The 25,273-nt window shown below is 34.6% G+C and overlaps 1 protein-coding gene across 2 annotated transcripts in view; it reads left to right on the top strand.

The window, feature by feature from the left end:
• LOC148944032 (chondroitin sulfate proteoglycan 4-like) overlaps positions 1 to 25,273 on the top strand; it is a 530,325-nt gene that overhangs the window by 166,032 nt on the left and 339,020 nt on the right. For both annotated transcript variants that reach the window (XM_089099784.1, XM_089099785.1), the window contains exon 2: positions 18,213 to 18,381. In XM_089099784.1, the coding sequence (XP_088955910.1) occupies positions 18,213 to 18,381 (169 nt within the window). The remainder of the gene's footprint in view (positions 1 to 18,212; positions 18,382 to 25,273) is intronic.

Below are 25,273 nucleotides of genomic sequence, written 5' to 3'. Positions count from 1 at the left end.
GCGTGGTATTGACTAAGGGGAACCCCCTCATATACGTAATAACATATACGTAATAAAAAAAACAATAAAAAACAAGCGATACGGCTCAATAGTAATCGAAACTTTTAAAAACGGAATTTTGATGTCAATAAATGTATGAAAAGAATGTGTTTATAATGCTGATTCCAAATATATATATTTTATTAAGTTTAGTATTACTCATCAAAGGCTACGAGCCTGAGAAAATTTGCTCGATTTTTTAAAGAGGGGGGAAACATCCCCTACAAGTGAAAGAATTTTAATGAAAATCACACCGTCAGATTCAGCGTATCAGAAAACCCTATTACATAGGTTTCAAGCTCATATCTGCAAAAATCTGCAACTTTGTATTTTTTGCCAGAAGAAAAATATACGAATATAGAAGTTAGTTACGTAAGTTAATTTGTAAAGACATCCATTTAGCAAAAAAAAAGTAAAATTTTTATGCAAATAAAAGCTGCATTAACTAAAAAACGATCAGAAATTAAATTTAAAAAAACAAGTTTTTTAAACTGAAAGTAAGGAGCGACATTAAAACATAAAACGAAAAGAAATTACTCCGTATATGAAAGGGGCTGTCCCCTCCAAAAACCAACGCTATTTACGATAAAGATTTTTATTGTTTTAAAAAAAAAAGTTGTGAGACAGAGTCAAACTTTAGCGCAAAGAGCGAGGCGTTGAGGAGGGGACAGCCCCTTTCATATACGGAATAATTTCTGTTCGTTTTAAGTTTTAATGTCGCTCCTTACTTTCAGTTTAAAAAACTTTTTTTTTTTTATTTAATAACTTACAAAACCCACTGTCAAAATCAATAGCTTTCCGATTCTTCCTTCAACACCCTGATGGTTCTCAAATTAAACTTGTACAATAAAAGATGAAGACGAGCAAAAAAATCTCTGCATTTGAAACCAAATACCTATTTCATGTTTCTGGAATCCCTTTTATGAACCATAAATCGAATCAGAAATTTTGCTAACTCTTCAAATGCTCACGAACAATCATTGATCGAATTTAAACTGAAAAACTAGTCTTTCGCACCCCATTTCGATTATCTTCTGCATTATCTTGTTTTTTAGGAAATGCCAAAGTTGCATTTTGCCCTTTAAAAACTTTATATTCTGACCTAGTATTTTTCCTTTTTTTTGTTCTCTTCAATCAGGTTTTTTATTCAATAATCTACTGTTCTGTTTCAGTCTGAACGAGCTGAAATAGTTTGGCCTTATTTGGGCTTATAAGAAAAGCTGTTACCACTCTACTCTGGAGCTGGGAAGGTGGCCGCTTTTACGTTGCCGTCTATTATCCTCTCTCTTTTTGGTGCTCTCTTTTTGAACAGCATATCATACGCATTTAGAAGAAAGTCTATTTTCAATACATTTATTCCCACAACTTCAAAAGTTACTCATCGTCATCACCTGGCTTTCAACAAGACTAATAGGGATAACACCTTATTGGTTGATTTAATTCTATTCTGGCTATCATTTACCCAAACGGGTAAATGTCTTTTACAGGTGATATGCGATAATTTTTGTTTTGATTGTTTGGCAAAATATTCAAACATTTCGTGGTGACGAACTGTCAGTAAGAAGCGATCCGGCTCAATAGTGAACGAAACTCTAAAAAACGGAATTTTTATGCCAGTAGATACATCAAAAGAATCGGATTTTACGTTGATTTAAATATATAAGTTTCATCAAATTTAGTCTTACCAATCAAAAGTTACGAGCCTGAAAAAGTTTTCCTTATTTTCGAAAAAAGGGGAAAAAACTCCGTAAAAGTGATAGAATCTTAATGAAAATCAAACTATCAGACCCAGCAGAACAGAAAACCCTATTGTAGATGTTTCAAGCTCCTATATGCAAAAATGTGGAATTTTGTATTTTTTGCCAGAAGAAAGATCACGGAAGCGCGTTTATTTTTTTATTTATTTTTTTTCCCAGGAGTGATCGTATCTATCCATTAGTCCTAGAATATCGTGAGAGGGCTCATTCCAACGGAAATTAAAAGTTCTAGTGTCCTTTTTAAGTGACCAAAAAATTAGAGGGTAATTTGGCCCCCTCCCGCGCTCATTTTTTTCCCGAAGTCACCCAATCAAAATTTTGGGATAGCCGTTTTGTTCAGCATAGTCGAAAATCTAACAAATATGTCTTTCAGGATGACCTAATCCCTCACAATTCCCGGGGGAAGGGCTGCAAGCTATGCCCATTGTTTACATATAGTATTAGTTATTGGAAAGTATACAGACGTTTTCAAAGGGGATTTTTTCTGAGGGAGGGGATCGGAGGAGGGGGTTTATTTGGGACGATATTTCCATGGAGGATGTTTCCTTGGGGGAAGGGACATTTCTATGAAGGGGGCGCCGGATTTACCAGCATTATATAGAGAATGATCAGAAATTAACTGAAAAGACAATTTTTTTTCAACTGAAAGTAAGGAGGGATATTAAAACTTAAAACGAACAGAAATTATTACGTTTATGAGGGGGTTCACCCTCTCGTCAATACCTCGCTCTTTAAGCTAAAGTTTTGTTTAGTACTTTAAAAGGAGTTATCTATTATAATTAAACGGCCTTTGTGATTCAGGGATCTGTGATTCGAACAAAATTCGAACTTTAGCGTAAAGAGCGAGGTATTGACTAGGGGAAAAACCCCCTATAGTATACGTAATTATTTCTGTTCGTTTTAAGTTTTAATGTTGCTCCTTATTTCAGTTGAAAAAACTTTTTTTTTCATTTAATGTGTCACAGAAATGACGGTGTGGACATTCCGTACAAGCAGTAAGTGCCAAACGAAGAGCATAAGTTAAGCCCCGTCTTAACAGGGCCTCACTCACTTAATTTCCCAATAAATACGTTTTATTGAGTGAAAAATAAAAGCGGGAAATTATTCGGTTTTAAACTCAAGGTGGCTCTGTATGTCATCGTGAACTAAAAAAAATAAAAACAATAAAAATAAAAACAAACGCAAAAAATGAATTGCATAGAAAATCAAATATAAAGTTTAACATAATTGAGTGAATTGTTTATGTTACAAGTAGAACCTTTAGTGACAATTACCATCGGTAATCATTAACACTTCTGACATTCTTGTTTTAACATATACATGTTATATGTTATATAACATATAACATATTATATGCATAACATATAACATATATACATGTGTAAATTTTAATTATCATTGAATAAAATTTCTAATGACCTATTTTTCAAACATTATCGTTTTTAAAAACGCAGCATTATTAGGTCTTCAAGGGGAGTAGCTCGGAAAAGTATAAAAAAGGGGAGATAGCCCGAAATGTGTCATATTTTCTAATATTTTTAAATCTTTGAAATTAAGATGTACTTTTGACCTTCCAGGTGGATTAAAGGATCCCTCTTGCCTTTAGGGCAGCCATACATCCTTGAAAAAGAAGTTTTCCTCTCCATTAAAAGTGTATGTTATACTATAAAAAATAAACAACAAAAAAGCAAACAAATTGGGCAATAGGTGCTACTTATGAAAGCTAATGAGACAGAGGTTACAAGGAGCTAATTAAAAGTTTGAAAGTAGAAATTCCTACAGAACGAAAAGACTCTATATCAGTTCTTTAGCCTGTTCTCATCCTGAAGTGGAATTACTTAATAATTTTTTAGCGTTCAAGGTTCTAAGGAATATTTAAATAGCTGCATTTCTTACCAAGACTTATTTCTACAGTGTAAGGCAGACATGCCATTCGAAAAATTACACAATTTTAGTTTTAGTTATTAATTATGATTTACGGTAGCTGAAGTGACAGCTAAAGAACAAATTACTTAAGCAGTACTTTTTTTGAGATTTTTGGAAAATCAAATTGGGTTGACACAAGAGTTCTTGACTACACTGACTGCACGCCCTGGGGATGCGGAAATTGATCCTGGAGAGGGTTTTATAATTTTTTTTTAACAAAAGTCATCCAATTGAACACAAAAAATGTTTTGCTTCAGCGAAAATATTTTAGCCTATTATGCGTCGGTCTAAAAATATTCAGCGAGATTCAAAGGGTTGTGGACGTTAAAAAGACCCTGGTCTAAAATTTTGTATCAAAACGCTAATCTAGTAAAATAGGCGCCACTTTTCATACAAAAATTGATGAATACAAGGTTGCCAGCGGTTTCAAAATCCATGGTAGCAATGGCAAAACTTGAAAACATAGTAAAATCCGTGACCTTCACAACCCTGAATGAATTTGTAAAAATTTCGTCTACAAATGAAACAAAAAAATAATAACAGATACAGTTATTTATTACCCTGTAAAGATCAGATGACACAAAATATATTTGATTCGTAAACGTTTACATGAAATATTGGTGCTCGTTGGGAGATTCCTAAGATGCGTCATCGAGGGTGATTGCGTCGCATAAAAAGTGCCTGGGCTGCGTCACATAAAAAGTATCAATGTTCTTAAGGGTGGCCGGCATTTATCCCCCCCCCCTCTCCGGCGATTACCCCCCCCCCTGAAAATATCTCCCGGAAAATACCCTTCCAGAAAATACCCCCGCGGAAAATACCCCCTTTGGAAAATACCCCCCTCATGCGGGAAATACTCTCCCGGTAAATACGCCCCCCCCAGAAAATACCCCCCGTGGAATTAAAGGCTTTCCAAATTTGAGAATTTTATTTAAGTTTTATTTTTTAATTTCCATAGGGGGAAGGAATTCAAGTTTACGCCACTCACTCAAGTTTACACTGTGAAAATTCGAGAACACACCGGTTTTTTCGTTAGTTTCTTCGCTACTTTAGAAATAAATTTGTGCTAAATATTTGCAAATTAGGGGGAGGGTAAAGTATAGCGGATCTGCATGCAAAATGTTTTTGGAATAATTATTCTGCATATTAGACAGATAGATAGATAAGTGTGTTTTATACGGCCATGAACACAGTAAATTAACATAAATACTACTTCTACTACTAGTAACAACTCACCGCAGCACCAAGCCACCTGAGGCCAACACAAATACGCATGCTCCTCTTCCATCCCAATCTATTCAAAGCCTCCCTTTTTACACCCGCCCATGAAGTTCCCATTTCCTTTAAATCTTTCTTTATGACGTCCTTCACCCCAGACGAGGACGACCTGTTTTCTGTTTACCTCTAGACAGTGGGGCGAAACAGGCAATCTTCGGCAATCGGTCACCCCTCATCCGTACAACTCGCCCTAACCATCTAAACCTTTCTCTGATTATAACCCAAGAAAGCGGGATTGAGTCACACTTTTCATATAGCTTACTGTTTGAGATACGGTCAGTCAGCCGGGTACCTAGAACAATCCGTAGGCAATTTCTGTGGAAAACATCTAGCAAATCTTCATCCGCTTTTTTGAGCGTCCATGCTTCAGAGCCATATTTGACCACTGTCATCACTCTAGCTTCTAATATTCTAATCTTGATTTGCAGACTTATCTTCCTATTCTTCCAAACTTTTTTAACTGTGAAAAAACACCCTGAGCCTTGGCTATTCTACTTTTAAGATCCTCACTGGTCCCACCATCTTTACTAATAATACTGCCAAGGTAAATGACGCTACCCACCTAATCAGTCTTTTCATTACCCAATGTCACTTTTTCATCTTCACTTATTCCTAGTCTTAGTGACTTAGTCTTCTTAACATTAATTTTCAAACCTATTCTAGCATCCTGAACTCGCAAAACTTCTAAAAGTTCATTCATTTTGCTCACACTTTCATCTAGGATGCTTAAATCATCAGCATAATCTAAGTCCAGGAGAGTTTTTCCTCCCCATTTGATTTCTTGGTCTTCCATTGCCTTTCCTGTTCTCGTTAAGACAAAGCCCATCAAAATAATCCCTATAACGGGGGATAGAACACAACCCTGCTTAACTCCTGATTTAATACAAAACCAGCTGCTAACCTCACTTCCTACCTTAACCGCAGCAGTATTATTCTCGTACATAGCACTAATCACTTTAATGTATTTGTCTGGTATACCTAGACTAAAACTCTTCTATCAACAGAATTGAACACTTGCTCATAATCTATAAAACGGAGTACCAAAAATATTTGACAGCACAGGCACTTCTCAATTTTTAACATAAGAGTGAAAATTTGGTCGACACATCCTCTACCTTTTCTAAAACCGCACTGTTCTTCTATCAAAACTTTGTTTACGGCATCTCTCAGTCTAAAAAGTATCATATTACTAAGTAATTTACTACCTACAGAGACCAGACTAATGCCTCGATAATTACCACACTCACTTTTATCATATTTCTTATAAAGTGACTTAATTAAGGCTTTCCTAAAATCGTTAGGTACTTCCCCTTTTTCAAAAATCATATTAATAATATTCAGTAGCTTATTTCTAACCTCAGAGCTCACAATATTTAAGAAACTCATTTACCACTCTATCAGCGCCTGGAGCCTTATTATTTTTTAATCCTTTTGGTACTTTTGCTAATTCTTCCTCACAAAACAAATCTTCCTTCACATCCAAGGTACCACAAACTTCAAAACATCCAAGGTCACATCAAACGAAGAAATCGGTCTGTTCTCGAGTTTTGCACAGCGTAAACTTGAGTGAGTGGCGCATAATACACAAGTACCAAAATGTCTTCCCCCTGCGGAAAATAAAAAAAATTAAACTTGAATAAAATTCTCAAATTTGGAAAACCATATTTTCCACAGGGGTATTTTCCGGGGAGGGTGGGTTATTTACCGGGGGTATTTTTCGGGGGAGAGGGTATTTTCCGCGGGGGTATTTTCCGGGAGGGTATTTCCTAGAGAGTATTTTTCACGGGGTTATTTCCCGGGGGGCATTTTCCAGGGGGTAATAGCCGGGGAGAGGGGGGGGGGGTAAACACCTAGAACTGTTCTTAAGGTGTACCCGCTCCTAGTGCCAGTCTGAAGAGAAACTACAGCCGTAATATTCACGCCCGTATATATTTTCAAGTACATAAAATTTTACACTTGATTTTATGTCTAACTTGAATTATTTTTTTAACTGATCATGGCTTTTATTGTCGTCCAACGTTTTTAATTGGAAAAATTTCCAATTCCGTCTTTTGTTCTTTAATACTTAATTTAAAAAGTATATCAGAAAAATATCTGAACAACGCATTTCTTACTAACTTCTGTGCTGTATTGCTATGTACCCCTAAGCCATGCAGCTAATGTAGCCAGCGCTATGTTTTATGTACCCCTATGCTCTTGGACAGATTGTCCATTGCATTAATCATGTTTGCATAAAGAAAGAAAAACGAGCAAACGTGGGGTTTTTATAGGCCAAATGAAGATACTGAAAAAACAAAGCGAATATTTCGAGAGGACAAACGCCTCTCTTCTTCAGCTCGAAACGAAACGATGTATCAATAAAAGCCAAATATTAAAAGAATTAAAACAAACTACCTAACAACCATAAAAGCGAGTTATTCGCCAATATCCACGATTTGCACAAAATCCAAAAAAACCTGAACTGCCATCGACGGATACTAGCGAGCAACTGACAAATGAAAGGAATCAATTCATTCACTTGAAAAAAACAAAACGAACCAGCAATTAAATAAGTTGGAAAACTATGTCATTTGATTTCGGATTTTAATTAAGGCATTTCTTGCAGACACCCTTTGAGACCTAACGGGTTGCTCACGTGTTTGATTAGATGACTGGGAAAGTGGTTCAAGGTTTATTTCAGGGATTACTAACGTATCGGCTTCTCTTTTGAGAAAACCGAAATATAACTCGTTTATTCTTAAATCACCGGAATCTCTGTTTAAAGCTAGACCTAAATGTTGGTATTTATAAATTTCAACAGCTTCTCTGTAGTGCTGGACAATACCTTTATCATGCGAAATAAAGCTAGCTTGATCAAACAAAATAGTATTGTCTGGTTTTTCAAAAATGTGCTCTGCAAGGGCAGAGTCAAAATTTTCTGGTTTTTTCCGCTTTTTAAGTGTATTATTAATTGAACTAGAATGCTGGGTTAATCTATCTGTTAGTCGCTGATTAGTTCTTCCGATATACCAAAGACCACACGAACTTGTTTTTTCAGTATCTTCATTTGGCCTATAAAAACCCCATTTTTGCTCGTTTTTCTTTCTTTATGTGATGTCAGGCCAATGTGGTTTAAGAAATTATCTTAATCATGTTTGCAGAGACTTTTGCAACCTAGTAAAGAGCAAACCTTGGTCCACAGTATCCAAATTTCTAAAACCACGTTTTGAAAAGAATTCGCCATTTGAAGCTTGATCAATCTTAAAACTAAAAGGCTTTTGTGACAGAAAGTTTATGGGAATTTCGGAAATGACCCTGAAAGACTTCATTAATGGCGTCTGATCAAAACGAATATAGCGGTATTGGATTTACAATGGTGATTGGTGATTCATAGAAAAATATGGGCATGAGAATTACAGCCTCTCTACCCGCACAACGAGAGAAATCACTCTTTTTGCATGGGAAGCAGCGATGTGCCTTAACCTTAGGTTTACAATGTCTCTTCCCCTGTACACCTCCTTCCAGTTCTCTCAATAAGCGAAAAATGAATATCATGGTTCGACAAAAAAAACTACTTAATTAAAAACTTCCCCTTTTTTTCATGAAAATAATTGAATTTCTATGTGCAAATTCTCAAAGATATTGGGGACATACCCCTGGGACTTTTTAGCTATGTGATAAAGTTACACATATCTTGTGGGAAAGTTGAAGGAGGGTAAGAAGTAAAACCTATGTTTAACGCTGTATTTTAACAAAAAAGGAAATTGACTTCTCTAGTTTCATCGCCTAAATTAAATAAAGGTATTTTTGTAAAGCTTATTTTGCATATTTAGAACAATTGATAACAAACCAACATCATTTGTAAAAAAGGAAGCTTTTAAAACAGAAGTAAAGAGCAAAGTTGAAACTTGAAACAAACAAGCTGTTGTTTCGTAAATTACTCAAGATAAGAAAACTAGCTAACATAAATTTTACTCATGATATTCTCTAATATATGTTGAATTCTAGAAATCACAGCTTTGTTGAAAAATGAGCTTGCTTGAGTTTTTCTTAGGATTATAATTGTACAATGAGGGAAAGCCTATTTTGTAAATAAATATTGCGTAAGCTGTGACAGATAAAGTTTGGTTCGTTTTAAGTTTCAATAAAATAAAAAAAAACAAGTTTTTCAACTGAAAGTAAGGAGCAACATTAAAACTTAAAAAGAACAGAAATTATTATGTATATGAGGGGTTTTTTCCCCTCGTCAATACCTCGCTCTTTACGCTATTGTTCAAATTTAGTTCCAATTCTTTAAGAATTAACCCCTGAATCACAAAGGCCTTTTAATTGCAATAATTAATTAGAACAAGTTCCCCCTCATATACGTAATAATTCCCGTTCGTTTTGAGTTTTAATATTGCTCCTTACTTTCAGTTGAAAAAACCTGTTTTTTTATTTAATTTCTGATCGTTTTTAAAATAATGCTGGGAAATCCGGTGCCTCCTTCATGGTAAATTTCCTTCTCTCGTGATAAATTCCTCGTTGGAAAGATCTTCCCACGTAACCCCCTCCCCCCACCCGAAAAATCCCCCTTGAAAACTTCTGTTTACTTCCCAATAACAAACATTAAATATGTAAACAATGGGCAAAGTCCATAATTTCCCCCGGGGATTGTGGGGTATTAAGTCCTCAAAGGCATAGTTGTTAGATATATCGACTATGCCTAACAAAATGGCTTAAAAAAATTTTGATCGGGTGACTTTGAGCAACATTAGCGTAGAAAGGGGCCTAGTTGCCCTCCAACTTTTGTGGTCACTAAAAAAATGCAATAGAACTTTTAATTTCTGTTCGAATGAGCCCCCACGCGATATTCTAGGACTACTGGGTCGATACGATCAACCCTGAAAAAAAAACAAATAAACACGCATCTGTGATCTTTTTTCTGGCAAAATTTACTAAATTCCACATTTTTGCAGATAATGAGCTTGAAACCTCTAGAATACAGTTCTCAGATATGCTGAATCTGATGGTGTGTTTCCATTAAGATTCTATAACTTTTAGGGGTGTTTCTTCTTCTTTCAAAAATAAGGCAAATTTTTTGAGGCTCGTAACTTTGGATGGGTAAGACTAAACTTGATGAGGTAAGACTTAAATATATATCATATTTGAAACATATATATGTGTCAAAAAGTTCGTGGTAACGAACTGTAAGTAAGGAGCGACCCGACTCAATGGTAACCGAAACTCTAAAAAATGGAATGTTGATACCAATAGATACATAAAAAGAATCAGATTTTAATTCTGACTTCAAAAATATAAGTTTCATCTAGTTTAATCTTACCTATCAAAAGTTAAGCGCCTGAGAAAATTTGGCTGATTTTGGAAAAAAGGGGGAAAGACCCCCTAAAAATTATAGAACCTTAATGAAAATCACACCATCATATTCAGCGTATCAGAAAACCCTACTGTACAGGTTTCAAGCTCCTATCTACAAAAATGTGGAATTTTCCATTTTTTGCCAGAAGAAAGATCACGGATTCGTGTTTATTTGTTTTCTTGTTTTTTTTTTTTTCTTTTCCCCAGGGGTGATTGTATCGACCCAGTGGTCCTAGAAAATTTTGGGAGGACTCATTGGAACGGAAATCAAAATTTCTAGTGCCCTTTTTAAGTGACCAAAAATAGAAGGCACCTAGGCCCCCTCCCACGCTCTTTTTTTTCCCAAAGTCACCCTATCAAAATTTAGGGATAGCCATTTTGTTCAGCATGGTCAAAAATATTATAACTATGTCTTTTAGGATGACTTAATCCCTAGAAGCCCCCAGGGGGGGCTGAAAGTTATGAACTTTACCCAATGTTAACATATAGTATTGGTTATTGGGACCCGTCTCAATGGTAACCGAAACTCTAGAAAACGGTATTTTGATTTCTGATCGTTTTTTAAATAATGCTGGGAAATCCGGTGCCTCCTTCATGGTAAATTTCCTTCTCTCGTGATAAATTCCTCGTTGGAAAGATCTTCCCACGTAACCCCCTCCCCCCACCCGAAAAATCCCCCTTGAAAACTTCTGTTTACTTCCCAATAACAAACATTAAATATGTAAACAATGGGCAAAGTCCATAATTTCCCCCGGGGATTGTGGGGTATTAAGTCCTCAAAGGCATAGTTGTTAGATATATCGACTATGCCTAACAAAATGGCTTAAAAAAATTTTGATCGGGTGACTTTGAGCAACATTAGCGTAGAAAGGGGCCTAGTTGCCCTCCAACTTTTGTGGTCACTAAAAAAATGCAATAGAACTTTTAATTTCTGTTCGAATGAGCCCCCACGCGATATTCTAGGACTACTGGGTCGATACGATCAACCCTGAAAAAAAAACAAATAAACACGCATCTGTGATCTTTTTTCTGGCAAAATTTACTAAATTCCACATTTTTGCAGATAATGAGCTTGAAACCTCTAGAATACAGTTCTCAGATATGCTGAATCTGATGGTGTGTTTCCATTAAGATTCTATAACTTTTAGGGGGTGTTTCTTCTTCTTTCAAAAATAAGGCAAATTTTTTGAGGCTCGTAACTTTGGATGGGTAAGACTAAACTTGATGAGGTAAGACTTAAATATATATCATATTTGAAACATATATATGTGTCAAAAAGTTCGTGGTAACGAACTGTAAGTAAGGAGCGACCCGACTCAATTGTAACCGAAACTCTAAAAAATGGAATGTTGATACCAATAGATACATAAAAAGAATCAGATTTTAATTCTGACTTCAAAAATATAAGTTTCATCAAGTTTAATCTTACCTACCAAAAGTTAAGCGCCAGAGAAAATTTGGCTGATTTTCGAAAAAAGGGGGAAAGACCCCCTAAAAATTATAGAACGTTAATGAAAACCACACCATTATATTCAGCGTATCAGAGAACCCTACTGTACAGGTTTCAAGCTCCTATCTACAAAAATGTGGAATTTTGCATTTTTTGCCAGAAGAAAGATCACGGATGCGTGTTTATTTGTTTTCTTGTTTTTTTTTTCTTTTCCCCAGGGGTGATTGTATCGACCCAGTGGTCCTAGAATATCGTGGGAGGGCTCATTGGAACGGAAATTAAAAGTTCTGGTGCCCTTTTCAACTGACCAAAAAAATGGAGGGTAACTAGGCCCCCTCCCACGCTCATTTTTTTCCCAAAGTCACCCGATCAAAATTTTGAGATAGCCATTTTGTTCAGCATGGTCAAAAATATTATAACTATGTCTTTTAGGATGACTTAATCCCTAGAAGCCCCCAGGGGGGGGGCTGAAAGTTATGAACTTTACCCAATGTTAACATATAGTATTGGTTATTGGGACCCGTCTCAATGGTAACCGAAACTCTAGAAAACGGTATTTTGATACAAATAGATACATAAAAGGAATTGAATTTTAATGCTGATTTCAAATATATAAGTTTCATCAAGTTTAATCCTACCCATCAAAATTTACGCGCCTGAGAAAATTTGGCTGATTTTCGAAAAAAGGGGAAAAGACCCCCTAAAAGTTAGAGAACCTTAATGAAAATCACACCATCATATTCCGCGTATCAGAGAACCCTACTGTAGAGGTTTCATGCTCCTATCTAGTGCAATTTTGCATTTTTTGCCAGAAGATAGATCACGGGTGCGTGTTTATTTGTTTTTTTTGTTTTTTTCCAGGGGTGATCGTATTGACCCAGTGGTCCTAGAATATCGTGGGAGGGCTCATTGGAATGAAAATTAAAAGTTCTAGTGCACTTTTTAAGTTACCAAAAAAAAATGGAGGGCAACTAGGCCCCCTCCCACGCTCATTTTTTCCCAAAGTCACCTGATCCAAATTTTGAGATAACCATTTTTTTCAGCATGTTCAAAAATATTATAAGTATGTCTTTTAGGATGACTTAATCCCCCAAATTTCCCGGGAGGAGGGCTGAAAGTTATGAACTTTACCCAATGTTAAAATATAGTATTGGTTATTGGGAAGTATACAGCACAGACGTTTTCAGGGGAGATTTTTCCTGGTAGTGGGGGGGGGGAGGGGTTGGGGTTTATGTGGGAGGATCTTTCTATGAAGGAACTTTTCATGGGGGAAGGGACATTGCTATGAAAGGGACGCCGGACTTCCCAGCATTAAGATCAGAAATTAAATATAAAAAAAACAAGTTTTTCAACTGCAACAGCAGCAACATCAAAACTTTAAAGGAACAGAAAATATTACATATATGATTGGGTTCACCCCCTAGTCAATACGTCACTCTTTAAGCCGGAGATTTTTTAGTACTTGCATAAGAGATATTTATTCTAATTAACGGCCTTTGTGATTAAGCGGTCAGTTTTAAAGGATTGGAACAAAATTCGAACTTTCGCTTAAAGAGCAAGGTATTGATTAGGGGGCGAACCCCCTAATATACGTATTAAAAATATATGAATATAGAAGTTCGTTACGTAAGTTAATTCGAAATTTACGTATATTTATTACTAATAAAAACGTTCGTAAATAAAATGAAACAAGTTTCGAGAAAGCCATTTAACCCAATAAAAGTAAATTAATATGAAAATTTTGTTTTAATTATTCATGTACTGTGAGCCAAGATCAAAACCTGCATTTATTCAAAAACGTTCAAAAATTAAATAAAAAAAAACAAGTTTTTATAACTGAAAGTAAGGAGCAACATTAAAATTTAAAACGAACAGAAATTATTCCGTATATGAAAGGGGCTGTCCCCTCATCAACACCTTGCTCTTTACGCTAAAGTTTGACTTTCTCACAACTCTTTTTTTTAAACGATAAGAAACTTTAGCGTAAAGAGCAAGGCGTTGAGGAGGGGACAGCCCCTTTCATATACGGAATAATTTCTGTTCGTTTTAAGTTTAAATGTCGCTCCTTACTTTCAGTTAAAAAAACTTGTTTTTTTATTTAATTTATATATACAAATACGATTCTTTTGATGAATCTATCGGTATCAAAATTTCTTTCTTTTTAGAGTTTCGGTTAATATTGAGCCGGGTCGCTCCTTACTTACAGTTCATTACCACGAACTGTTTGACAACTTCGCCCTTTAGAGTGGTAAGAAAAACTAATCATGTCAAAGGAGGATCGCAAGCCAGCTTATATATATATATATATATATATATATATATATATATATATATATATATATATATATATATATATATATATATATATATATATATATATATATATATATATATATATATATATATATATATATATATATATATATATATATAATATATATATATATATATATATATATATATATATATATATATATATATATATATATATATATATATATATATATATATATATATATATATATATATATATATATATATATATATATATATATATATATATATATATATATATATATATATATATATATATATATATATATATATATATATATATATATATATATATATATATATATATATATATATATATATATATATATATATATATATATATCTCTTTGAATGTCTAATATAATTTTTATTTCTGGATGCAGATACATATAATGATTTTTTTTCAAAGTTCTAAGTCATTATTCTGCTTGTAAATCTCGTTTTGAGAAACTATTACGATCTGTCTTTGTCTTGCTAATTGCTCTTCTGCAGCGTCATCAATGAAGAAGATTTATAAAAGTGTGAAAGGTTATTTTCGATTTTTAAGTATAGTTAGATTCAACATGATTCCCCTTCCTTCCATTCATTTCTCAACATAAAGGTAGGCATGTCGCAGCTTTTTTGCAGAAGAATCCCACAGCAATATTCAATCCGTAATTTTTTAGATCTGCGACCTCTTCTACACAAAGTTACTTTTACATATGAAAAGCCCCGTTCTTTTATAAAGAAGATCCAATTTTATCAAAATCCCCGAAGGAGCATTATGATGTATAATCATGGTGCTTACACAAACCAAACCCCGAAAGAATCACGAAAACAGTCAAATCGCCTCATCTTGGTCACATTATTTTCAGTTTCTTCGTATCACCTCTCAAAAACACATTTGTGAGTTATATAAAGGCTCCTTGAATAACTAATCTAATTTTGTTTCCTGATGTCTATTCATTTAATGAGTCTTTTCAGAGTTCTAAGTCATTATTTTGATAGTGAACTCACTTTGAGAAATTGTCACAATCCATCTTTGTCCTGCTAATGGTTTTTCTGCAGCCTGCATCAATGAAGACAATTTATAAAAGTGTGAAAGGCTTATTTTCTAGTTTTTAAATATGGCTAGGCCTATTAAACGAAAATAAGGGAGGGTTTATTTTTATGCATGATAACCAAAAATTTAAGCGGCCTATCAAAGGTTTTTATAATGAAGGTCTAATTTCGGCTATCCTTGTTCACTGTATTCAAAGCCTTATTGTCCATACAAATCTTTAAAGAATAAAAAAGGTTTTCAGTATTTTAGTAGAAGACAAATAACTACTGGAGTTTTCTTGAACGGAGGTAATTTGGTTAAGAACTCTCAAATACAAAAAAATAACACAAAACTGTGGAAATGCCTGCTCAATTCGTCAATTTCGTGAACGGGAAATGGGAGGCTTTTCCCCTTAGATTTCCCCCAGTTTTAGATATGATTTTTTTGGAAAGTGCCATGTTTTGTATTTTCATTAAAAAAATTGGAAAAAAAACAACACCCCCCCTTAGATATTGAAAATATATTTACCCTTTTTCCCCTAAATTTTCCAGAATTGACGCCACTGTTAAAGAACCGTATTCAACGCAAGTCATCTTTAGAGCAGGCCACTTCCACAGTCAATTTCATGCCAAGGTTAAGATAAATACATAAGTATATAAAAACTGACAAAAATGAAATATTAAAATTCGGTAGAGCCAGAAAAATAAAAATGAATCGTCTGGTTAGCTTCTGTCTAGTTGAATTATCGAAAGGAAATTTTAAAGTATATCATTTGACCACTGGTTAGGTAAATTAAAGCTGAATATGAGATTCAATGCTATGAAAAGAACTCAATTTCCATTCAAGATTTCTAATATTCTTTTGGTTCAAAATATTCATTCGTCTTTTTCATTTTTCTGGGAGAGGATTGTTCTTTTGCTTTTAGTTTTCTACTCATTGAGTTTTTAGTATCAACTTTTGGCTTTTAAGTTGTTGTTTTTATCTGCACCTGTATTGTTTGCTTTTTTTCACTTAGATATTAACTTTAAATAAATTTTTTCGTTATTTCTTTTATCTGATTCTGATATGTATTTCTTTGGATTCTGATAGTCTTCCTTTATTTGATATCTTTCTTTTTCTCCTTGCACAGACGTTAGTCTGGCAGAGGTCCAAATATTTTTAATTTTTAAAGATATGGAAAACACAAAGGATGTGAATGTCTTATACCTTATAAGTATATTGAAAAACACTAGGTAATATAAATAATTTCCGTAATCACACCGCCTTTTCATTTACAATCCTAACGAAAACATATTTAAACCGGGTGAAATATTTTAACAAGACAGTGAACAAAAAATCACGGTCTAATTAATGATATTTTTTGTTTTTAATATATTTTCGTTGCCACTGTATTTGGTAAGATGTATCTTCATTTTTCCCAAAGTTTCTCACTTTTTCAGTTTCGTTAGTCGAGAGAAATTTTTTACTATTATTATTCCTTTTCTATTTATTTTATTGCTATTATCTCTATAAAAGTTCTTTTTCCGTGGCTGCCCCACCCCTCCCCTTCAGTTGAGCATTTTATATGCTGGCCTCAATAAATTTTGTAAGTGATTGTAAAAATATATGAGCAGAAAAAAAAATCTCCAGAAGCAATTATAGCCTCTGACTTCAAAATTATCCAAATTCTAGGCGCACCAGCCATCTATTGCATACTATCCGTTTATAACTGTAGTTCAACTGTAGTAATTGAAAAGGCGTCAAGTGATTCTTTTTTTCTAAAAATGAGAGGTGCAATTCAGCTCTTTCAATTACCAAGTATATCAAAATAAAAACATATCTGCCCCCTAGACCTGTCTTAGATCTATTCACATTCGTAAACCGTGATTTTATCAGATTTTGATTTGGATGTTTCAAATTTATGATTTTTTTTTTAATGGCAGTGTCACATTTTTTCTGTATTCCCATGTAAAGCCATAAATTGTTTTTGTCCCAAGCTTTTTTTTTGGTTTTTCATTTTTTTTTTCAAAAATGTTTCTTTTGTTTACGTTTGGCACTCGCTAGAGCCAAAAGCTGTATATCTTTATGTGGAAACTTTTTTAACATTAAAAATTGAAAAAAAATGAATAGGTAAGGTCCGATTTAAGCACTGCAAGCATATTTCATTTTCAATGTCTTTGATGCTTTAAACTAAGCAGCGATTTAACCCGTTTTCTCCTATAGTTATTTGTTTCTCAATATATTAAGAACATTAAGTCTTTCTCCAAGAAACATCTCTTGTCAATCACAGAAATACTTTGGAAATGAAGCTTGTTGTTTCAGTATTGTTTTGGCTGTAGTTTGGCTACCCATAAAACTTTCTTTTACGAAAACGCTGAGCCTTAATTAAGGTAAAAAAATATATTAAAGAAGGTTTTAAGTTTTTTATCTCTCCTGTAAAGATAATATGCTGCAACATACTGCGTCTGAATTCGCAGGGCCAGTTTCTTATGTACATTTTTGTGTAGCCTATACTCTGCCTTTGATGTTTGCCCATATTTTAAGATGTCCGTCTGTTTTTACATCCACCTGTGTTTAACATGATCCATCTATGTTTAATATGATGTCTATCTGTTTTTACATCAATCTATGTTTTTACCTATGTTTTATCTATGTTTACCTATGTTTACCACCAATGTTCCACCTATGTTTAATATGATTGAATGATCTGATTGATCCTTCCATTTCTCATTTCATTACATTTTCCTTTTCTCATTGAGGGACGTGAAATTTGACTGCCGAGTGAAATTGAAGTTTTTCGGAGTCTAGTGCAACAGAATATTCTTTGAGCACAATTGTTCGATAAAACCAGTGTATGGAAAAGTTGAATTCAACCCCACAAAATTAGTCTTAAAATTATACTCATTGTCAAAGGTGTCTAAGTTGAAAAACAGAGTTTTTGACACTTCTTGTAAATAAAAAAAAATAAAAACATTCAATTCCTCCCAAAAAACTAACTGTTTTTATGTAGGTTGGAACCAATTTTCACTGATTCTAGTGTTTTGGACATTCTGGAAACTAAGTAGAATTACTGAATCCAATTACTTTTTAGCTTCATTTTTTGGTGGAAGTCATGTCTCAGTTCCAATACAAGAAGCACGTTCATCCACTGAAATAAGTTTGAGATTTAAAACTTCGAAGACGGATGCCTTGATCTTGTTAGCAGCTGGAAAGATTGACTATTGTCTCCTACTTCTTCAAGATGGAACTTTGAAAGTGAGGTTTACCAAATTGTTCTTTATCATAATAATTTAATTTAAATTATTAAAAAAAACAACAAAGAACGTAGCACAAAGCAGATATTTTGGCAAAGACCTCCTCTAAGCTTTCCCTATAAGACATCTGCTTTGTTTGATTTTACTCACTTGTTGGAAATTGTTCTATCTTTTGGTTTAATTTTTTTTTTTTTTTTTTAACATCTGAGAAGATTCTGTTCGTTACCCTTTCCAAAAAGTATAATTAAAACTTAATGATCTCGATGACATGAAACAGACTCAGCATCTTTAAGTACCACGGACAGTGAGAATAGAGTTTGATTGTTAGAATTGGTCAAGTGAAAACTCAACAACCAGATATATCCAAAAGAAATATGAAATATCAGGAATTCAATCTTTAATGAAAAGTATTTCCATATGAAGAATCGGAAAAAAATAAGCTTCAAATTTATGGCACTAAATAATAATAAATAATAAGCTTCAATTGTCTTTAAAAATGAACAGGTTGTTAACTTTTGAATTTTGACGGACGTAAAGCGTTTTCACTTTAAATAATTGGCTTTGCTTATTTATTTTAAAATATCAAAGTGGCAACACTGACGAAAATATGGTACTGCCCTTAAGACTTCATAGTTCTTAAACAACCAAAAGAAAGATATTGGAAAATTGCGGTTTTCAGGTGTCAATAAACCTAAGATATGTTGAGGGGGGGGCTTAAAAAAGGTAAAGCACGCAGCATTGGATTTTACAATCCCTACCGGTAGTGCTGATTTCCGTTTCATGGCCCTTCAGCCAGGAAGTTCACATTTTAACAATGTCATCGAAACGTCATTGTAGTAAATATAATTGCCGCTAGACTACAATTAATTTGGTATCAGAATAGAGCCGAAATTGCAAGGATTGTGTCAATTCTTGAATTATTCCACAAAGCATTTTTACAGGAAACATAATATGTTTTAAGGTTAACTTATTAATTGAAATATTTTTACTTATTATATCAATATATTCACAAATCTTAAAGAGCAAAAACTGTTATAAGAATTTGAGCTGTGCTTAGGAATTAAATATATTGAATGAGCGTCATCTTAAAAAAATTAATAAAAATTCTTGCCAACCAAACTGTTGAGCAAAAAAGGATCAACATTGTAGGTTGTCATCGTAGTCAAGATTTGAAACTTCAATGCCTTAGTGTCGAATCCTTAGCAGCTAAGGCAAAAGCCAACTAGTCTCTAAGAAGTCTGTTTAGAAACTTCATGTTTTTCAAGTATGGTTTGAAAGACACAGCATTCGATGAGTTTTTATTTAAAATTGTGACGAAGACAAAGGTACAATTATAAGGAAATTGCACCAAGGGATATGAAGTTCCCGTCAAATGTAAAACTTGAAACGAATAGAAATTTCTGTGAATGAGCTAACGGAACCTAAAACAACAGAAATTAACATGAATAATTAAGTCAAACTGCAATTACTATGAAAGAACAAATGCCATGAATAAATTATATAGTCACAGATCGTGCCCAGCAAAGTCACTATTATCCTTACAGCTTGTGTAATAAATGAAGAAAAGAATAAACATTTGTAAGTACGTCTTCACAGAGCAGTAAGAGGCGCAGGGTATCCCTATAAGATTGATAAAAAAGACTTGAACCAGTGAATCCCCCCCCCATTACAAAAAGAGTTAAATCAGAGGCAACGCTGTAGCGTTGCCTATAGTAAAGGCCATTAGGCTCCAATGTTTTATTATTATTATTATTATTATTAATTTTTTTCCAGAGGCACTTCATATGGAAGGGGTCATCGTCGAAACTTCAAATGGGGCTCATTCGATTGGAAATCGAGAGTTCTAGTGCCCTTTTTAATAGTCGGAAATGATTGGAGGGCAACTAGGCCCCCCACGCCCATCAGTCCCCCAAACACATCCAATCAAAATTTTTAGATAGCCATTTTGTTCAGGGGAGTTGATTTCCCAATAGAAAATATATTTTTGAGGAGGACACTCCCCCACAACTCTCAGGGCAAGGGCTTTAAGTTATACCCTGGGGGCATATAAGGTTTTTATAGAAGGTGTTGTCGTAGAAACTTCAAAAAAGGATCATTCGATTGGAAATTTAAAAAGCTAGCGCCCTTTTGAATAGTCGAAAGTGATTGGAGGGCAACTAGCCCCCCCCCCACCACCATCATTCCCCCAAAAACATCCAATAAAAATTTTGAGATAGCTATTTTGTTCAGCGTAGTTGATTTCCAGATAGAAAATATATTTTTGAGGAGGACACTGCCCCACAACCCTCAGAGCAAGGGTTTTAAGTTATACCCTGGGAACATCTAAGGTTTTTATAGAAGGCGTTGTCGTAGAAACTTCAAAACAGGCTCATTCGGTTGGAAATTAAAGGGCTAGTGCGCTTTTTAATAGTCAAAAGTAATTGGGGTGCAACTAGCCCCCCCCTCCACGCCCATCATTTCTCCAAACACATCCAATCAAAATTTTGAGATAGCCATTTTGTTCAGCGTAGTTGATTTACAGTTAAAAAATATGTTTCTGAGGAGGACACTCCCTTACGACCTTCAGAACAAGTGTTTTAAGATATGCCCTTGGTGCATATAAGGTTTGTACAGGAGGTGTTGTCGTAAAAACTTCAAAAAAGGCTTATTCGATTGGAAATTCAAAGGGATAGTGCCCTTTTTAACAGTCGAAAGTGATTGGAGGGCAATTAGCCACCCCACGCCCATCATTCCCCCAAATACATCCAATCAAAATTTTGAGATAGCTATTTTGTTCAGCGTATATGTTTTTCAGATATAAAACATGTTTTTAATGAGGACACTCTCCCACAACCCTCAGGGCAAGGGTTTCAAGTCATTCCTTGGGGGCACATAAGGCTTTTATAGAAGGCGTTGTTAAACAAACTCCAAAAAAGGCTTATTCCATAGGGAATTCAAAGGGCTATTCCTCTTCTCCATAGTCGAAAGTGATTGGAGGGCACCTAGCGCCCCCACGCCCATCATTCCCCCAAACACATCCAATCAAAATTTTGAGATAGCCATTTTGTTCAGCGTAGTTGATTTCCAGATAGAAAATATGTTTTTGAGGGGGCAATCCCACACAACTCTTAGGGCAAGGGTTTTAAGTTATGCCCTGGGGGCATATTAGGTTTTTATAGAAGGTGTTGTCATAAAAACTTCAAGAAATCCCACCCTAAAAAATCCTGGATCCACCCCTGGTGTAAGGGCACTATAAATTTTTATTTGTAATTTAATGAACCCCGTTTCAAAGTTTATGCGACCACCTCTTCCACATAAAGTGCCCCTGGAAAAATAAAAAAGTATTAATTCATTGAACCCTTATGGCTCTTTACTTAAGTAACGCTATAGCATTGCTTCTGACCTAAAAAGTTGAGTAAAAATTTCAGCTTCCATTTTTATGAATATCCAAAATAATCTGAGGGGAATATGTTTGGGGGAGCATATTCCACGGCTGGGAAATTTCTGCTGGGTGGAATTTTACGCGGGGGACTTATCAGCAGGGAAAAGAAAATGTTCTTTGAGGGGGGAGGAATTTCCCAGGGGTGGGTTTTCCAAATGTGAATTATTCAGGGAGGGGACGACTAAACCCATTCAATAATATTCTAAATTTTACATCTCAATGTAACTGGAATAAAGAATCAACGGAAATGTCAGGGATAGCACTTCATGTTTCTTTAGACAATTTTGTTCGTGTCTTTTGAAAAAAGATATTTTCAAAAGACAGATTAATTTCATTTGTATTACTTCCTCTGTGGCTCCTTAATTATGCATGTGAGGGGGGAGACCTCCCCCCCCCACTGTCTCCGCTAAGGTTTCAGTTTTTATCTCAAGCCTTAAAAATGAACGCAATGCGATAAAAGTATCACTCAAAATAACATATATACAATAATATATGCACATAACACGGAACGATTAATCAAAATTGCATATTATGAGTTGAGGCTCACCCAAATGATGGGCCAGGGGGCTCACCATTCCACAATCTATGAAATCAATCCTGCAATAACTGAAAATATAAAGTACTTTTGAGTCTTCCACAACTCAAACGGTCCAACATTCTACAGCCCAATGAGTCTGTCTGATCTCCTAAATCGGGAACGGAGGAGATAAGTGAAGTTCCGCCCCGAATTGGATGAGTCTCCAGCCTCACCCTCTGCTACTGTCTAAGCTAAGGTTTTCTTCTTTATGCCAAGTACACCGCCCCCACCCCAAATAATTTAATAAGGTGAAGTTTTGTATGGGAAGAACACATAGTGAATCTATTATAATTATCGAATTGTAATGATAAAATACATACCCTATGATAGATTCAAAATTACTTTGGCACACAAAATCCTATTAAGGTCAATTCTAAACAGTCGTGATCCCTTTGTGTCAGCAAGTGAAATGGTCAAAACACCATTATTGGAGCTATTTTTTCAATCCATTCATTCTTGCCAATCGCTGTCCACAAGTTACGCAAGATATCTATTGTTCATATATAAGATTTTTATCAAAGAGGTAATCGTATAGACTTTGAAAAAAGCCTCATTCGATTTATAAATTGAAAGTTCTAGATCCGTTTTTTAAAGTCAAGAATAATCGGACAGTAAGCAACCCCCCCCCCCCCATGCAATAAAAACTTGAAAATTTTTGCAATAAAAAACAAACAAAAATTAATTAAAAAAGCTTTCCGAAAATTAAGTTTTTCAAAGAAAAGTAAAGGCCATTTTAAACTTGACATCAGGAGATATGAATACCTGTTAAAATTCAAACTCAAAACGACCAGAAATTACTATTAAAGAATAAATCAAACCCAAAACGAACAGAAATTAAATAAACAATCATAGCAAAAAACATACTTAAATTGTTAGTGAAAGTTAGTGAAACTTAAATTGAATATGCACATCAAGTTTGAATCGAATAAAAATAACTACAAACAAGAGTTTGGGTATCACGAGATTATGTGTAATAAATGAAAAAAATAATAAACACTTGTAAGTACGTCTTCACACGGCAGTAAGAGGCACAGGGTGTCTCTATAAGATTGATAAAAAGACTTGAACCAGTGAACCCCCCTCCATTATAAAAAGATTTAAATACATGGAAATACTGATATTTGTGCCATAGAATGTACTTTGGGAACATCATCGGAAGGATTTCACCATCTGCAAACGGTCTATCTCCTCCCCACCTGCTCCTCCCCTCTTCAAACAAGGGAAATGTAATTCTATGGTAATAAATAGATGTCCTAGCTGTGGCAAAATCCTATAAAGCACAATATTGGTATTCTAAGTATAACCCCTACTAGGCTCTAATGTTGGAAACAAGGGGCTTCTTGTTAACGATTAAATAAAAAAAATAAGTTTTTTAAACTGAAAGTAAGGAGCGACATTAAAACTTAAAACGAACAGAAATTATTCCGTATATGAAAGGGGATGTCCCCTCCTCAACGCCTCGCTCTTTACGCTGAAGTTTTTTATTATTTTAAAAAATAAAGTTGTGAGACAGAGTCAACTTTAGCGTAAAGAGCGAGGCGTTGAGGAGGGGACAGCCCCTTTCAAATACGGAATAATTTCTGTACGTTTTAAGTTTTAATTTCGCTCCTTACTTTCAGTTTAAAAAACTTGTTTTTTTTAATTTAATTTCTGATCATTTTTTAGTTAATGCAGCTTCTATTTTGGCTCACCAGTAGTAAGCTTGTATAAGATTCTAAAAATACATGAAAAAATACATGGAATTGCGCAAGGAAAACCCATGCCTTTGACACTCTAGTTAGACATGGAAGCTTGTTATGAAACAATTTGGGAGATTACGTTCAAAGAGAGTGAGTATCCTCTCACACCTATACTTCCTTGGCACCTTTTCAGAGCATGTACTTGTGGATACCTTTCCAAGCAAGGTGATTAAACACGCTTTTACATTCGGAATTGTTTGATTGACATTTGCAAAAAGGGGGTAATTATTGATTGGATAATTTTTTAACATGAAATCTGAGTAAAATTTTTTGGGAGGGATGGGATGAAGGGAGCGAGGTGTCTTAGAGTACTTGTATTGGTGTTTTTTGGGGAGATTACGTTCCTTGGCACCTTTTCAGAGCATGTACTCATGGATACCTTTCCAAGCAAGGTGATCAAACACGCTTTTACAATCGGAATTCTCTGATTGACATTTTCAAAAAAAGGGGTAAGGGATTTGCGAATTCACGGTTATCAGTTAAGATAGCTCCTTGCCATGGAACATAGCAATCTAAGTGATCATTGGCTGATCCAGTGCATGTGTAATTGAACCAGCATATCTGATAATGGAAGGCCGAAAAAAAATATGACTTGACCTAGCTTTACTTCTTCGATGTGTACTGTATAATACACAAGTGGTGTTTGAGCAGTGTTGTCAGTTTAAAATAGAGTTTAACGTTATAGATTACTAAAATTTGACAATAAGACAGATGTAGATGACAAGAAAAGAATTTTAATAACGGATAGCTTTACTTCTTCGATGTGTACTGTATAATACACAAGTGGTGTTTGAGCAGTGTTGTCAATTTAAAATAGAGTTTAACGTTATAGATTACTAAAATTAGACACTAAGACAGATGTAGATGGCAAGAAAAGAATTTTAATAACGGATAGCTTTACTTCTTCGATGTGTTCTGTATAATACACAAGTGGTGGAGTGATGGGAGCGGGGTGTCTTAGAGTACGTATAGTGTGATAGTGGAGGGGGGAGTTGCTAGCGAAAAACCAATGTGGATGAGTTGAAATAAAATTTTTAACGAGAAATGTCTCGAAAATTGTTTTTTGGGGGGATGGAGCGATGACAGATTGGATGTCTCAGACTAGTGATAGTGCTGTACTGTGGTACGCATTGCTTGTGAAAAACCCAAATGAATGACTTG

Source organism: Artemia sp. Qi Xiang Cuo, chromosome 14 (genome assembly GCF_049724085.1).
Source record: "Artemia sp. Qi Xiang Cuo chromosome 14, ASM4972408v1, whole genome shotgun sequence".
Lineage (NCBI taxonomy): Eukaryota > Metazoa > Arthropoda > Branchiopoda > Anostraca > Artemiidae > Artemia > Artemia sp. Qi Xiang Cuo.
This window is presented reverse-complemented; position numbering and strand designations above follow the sequence as displayed.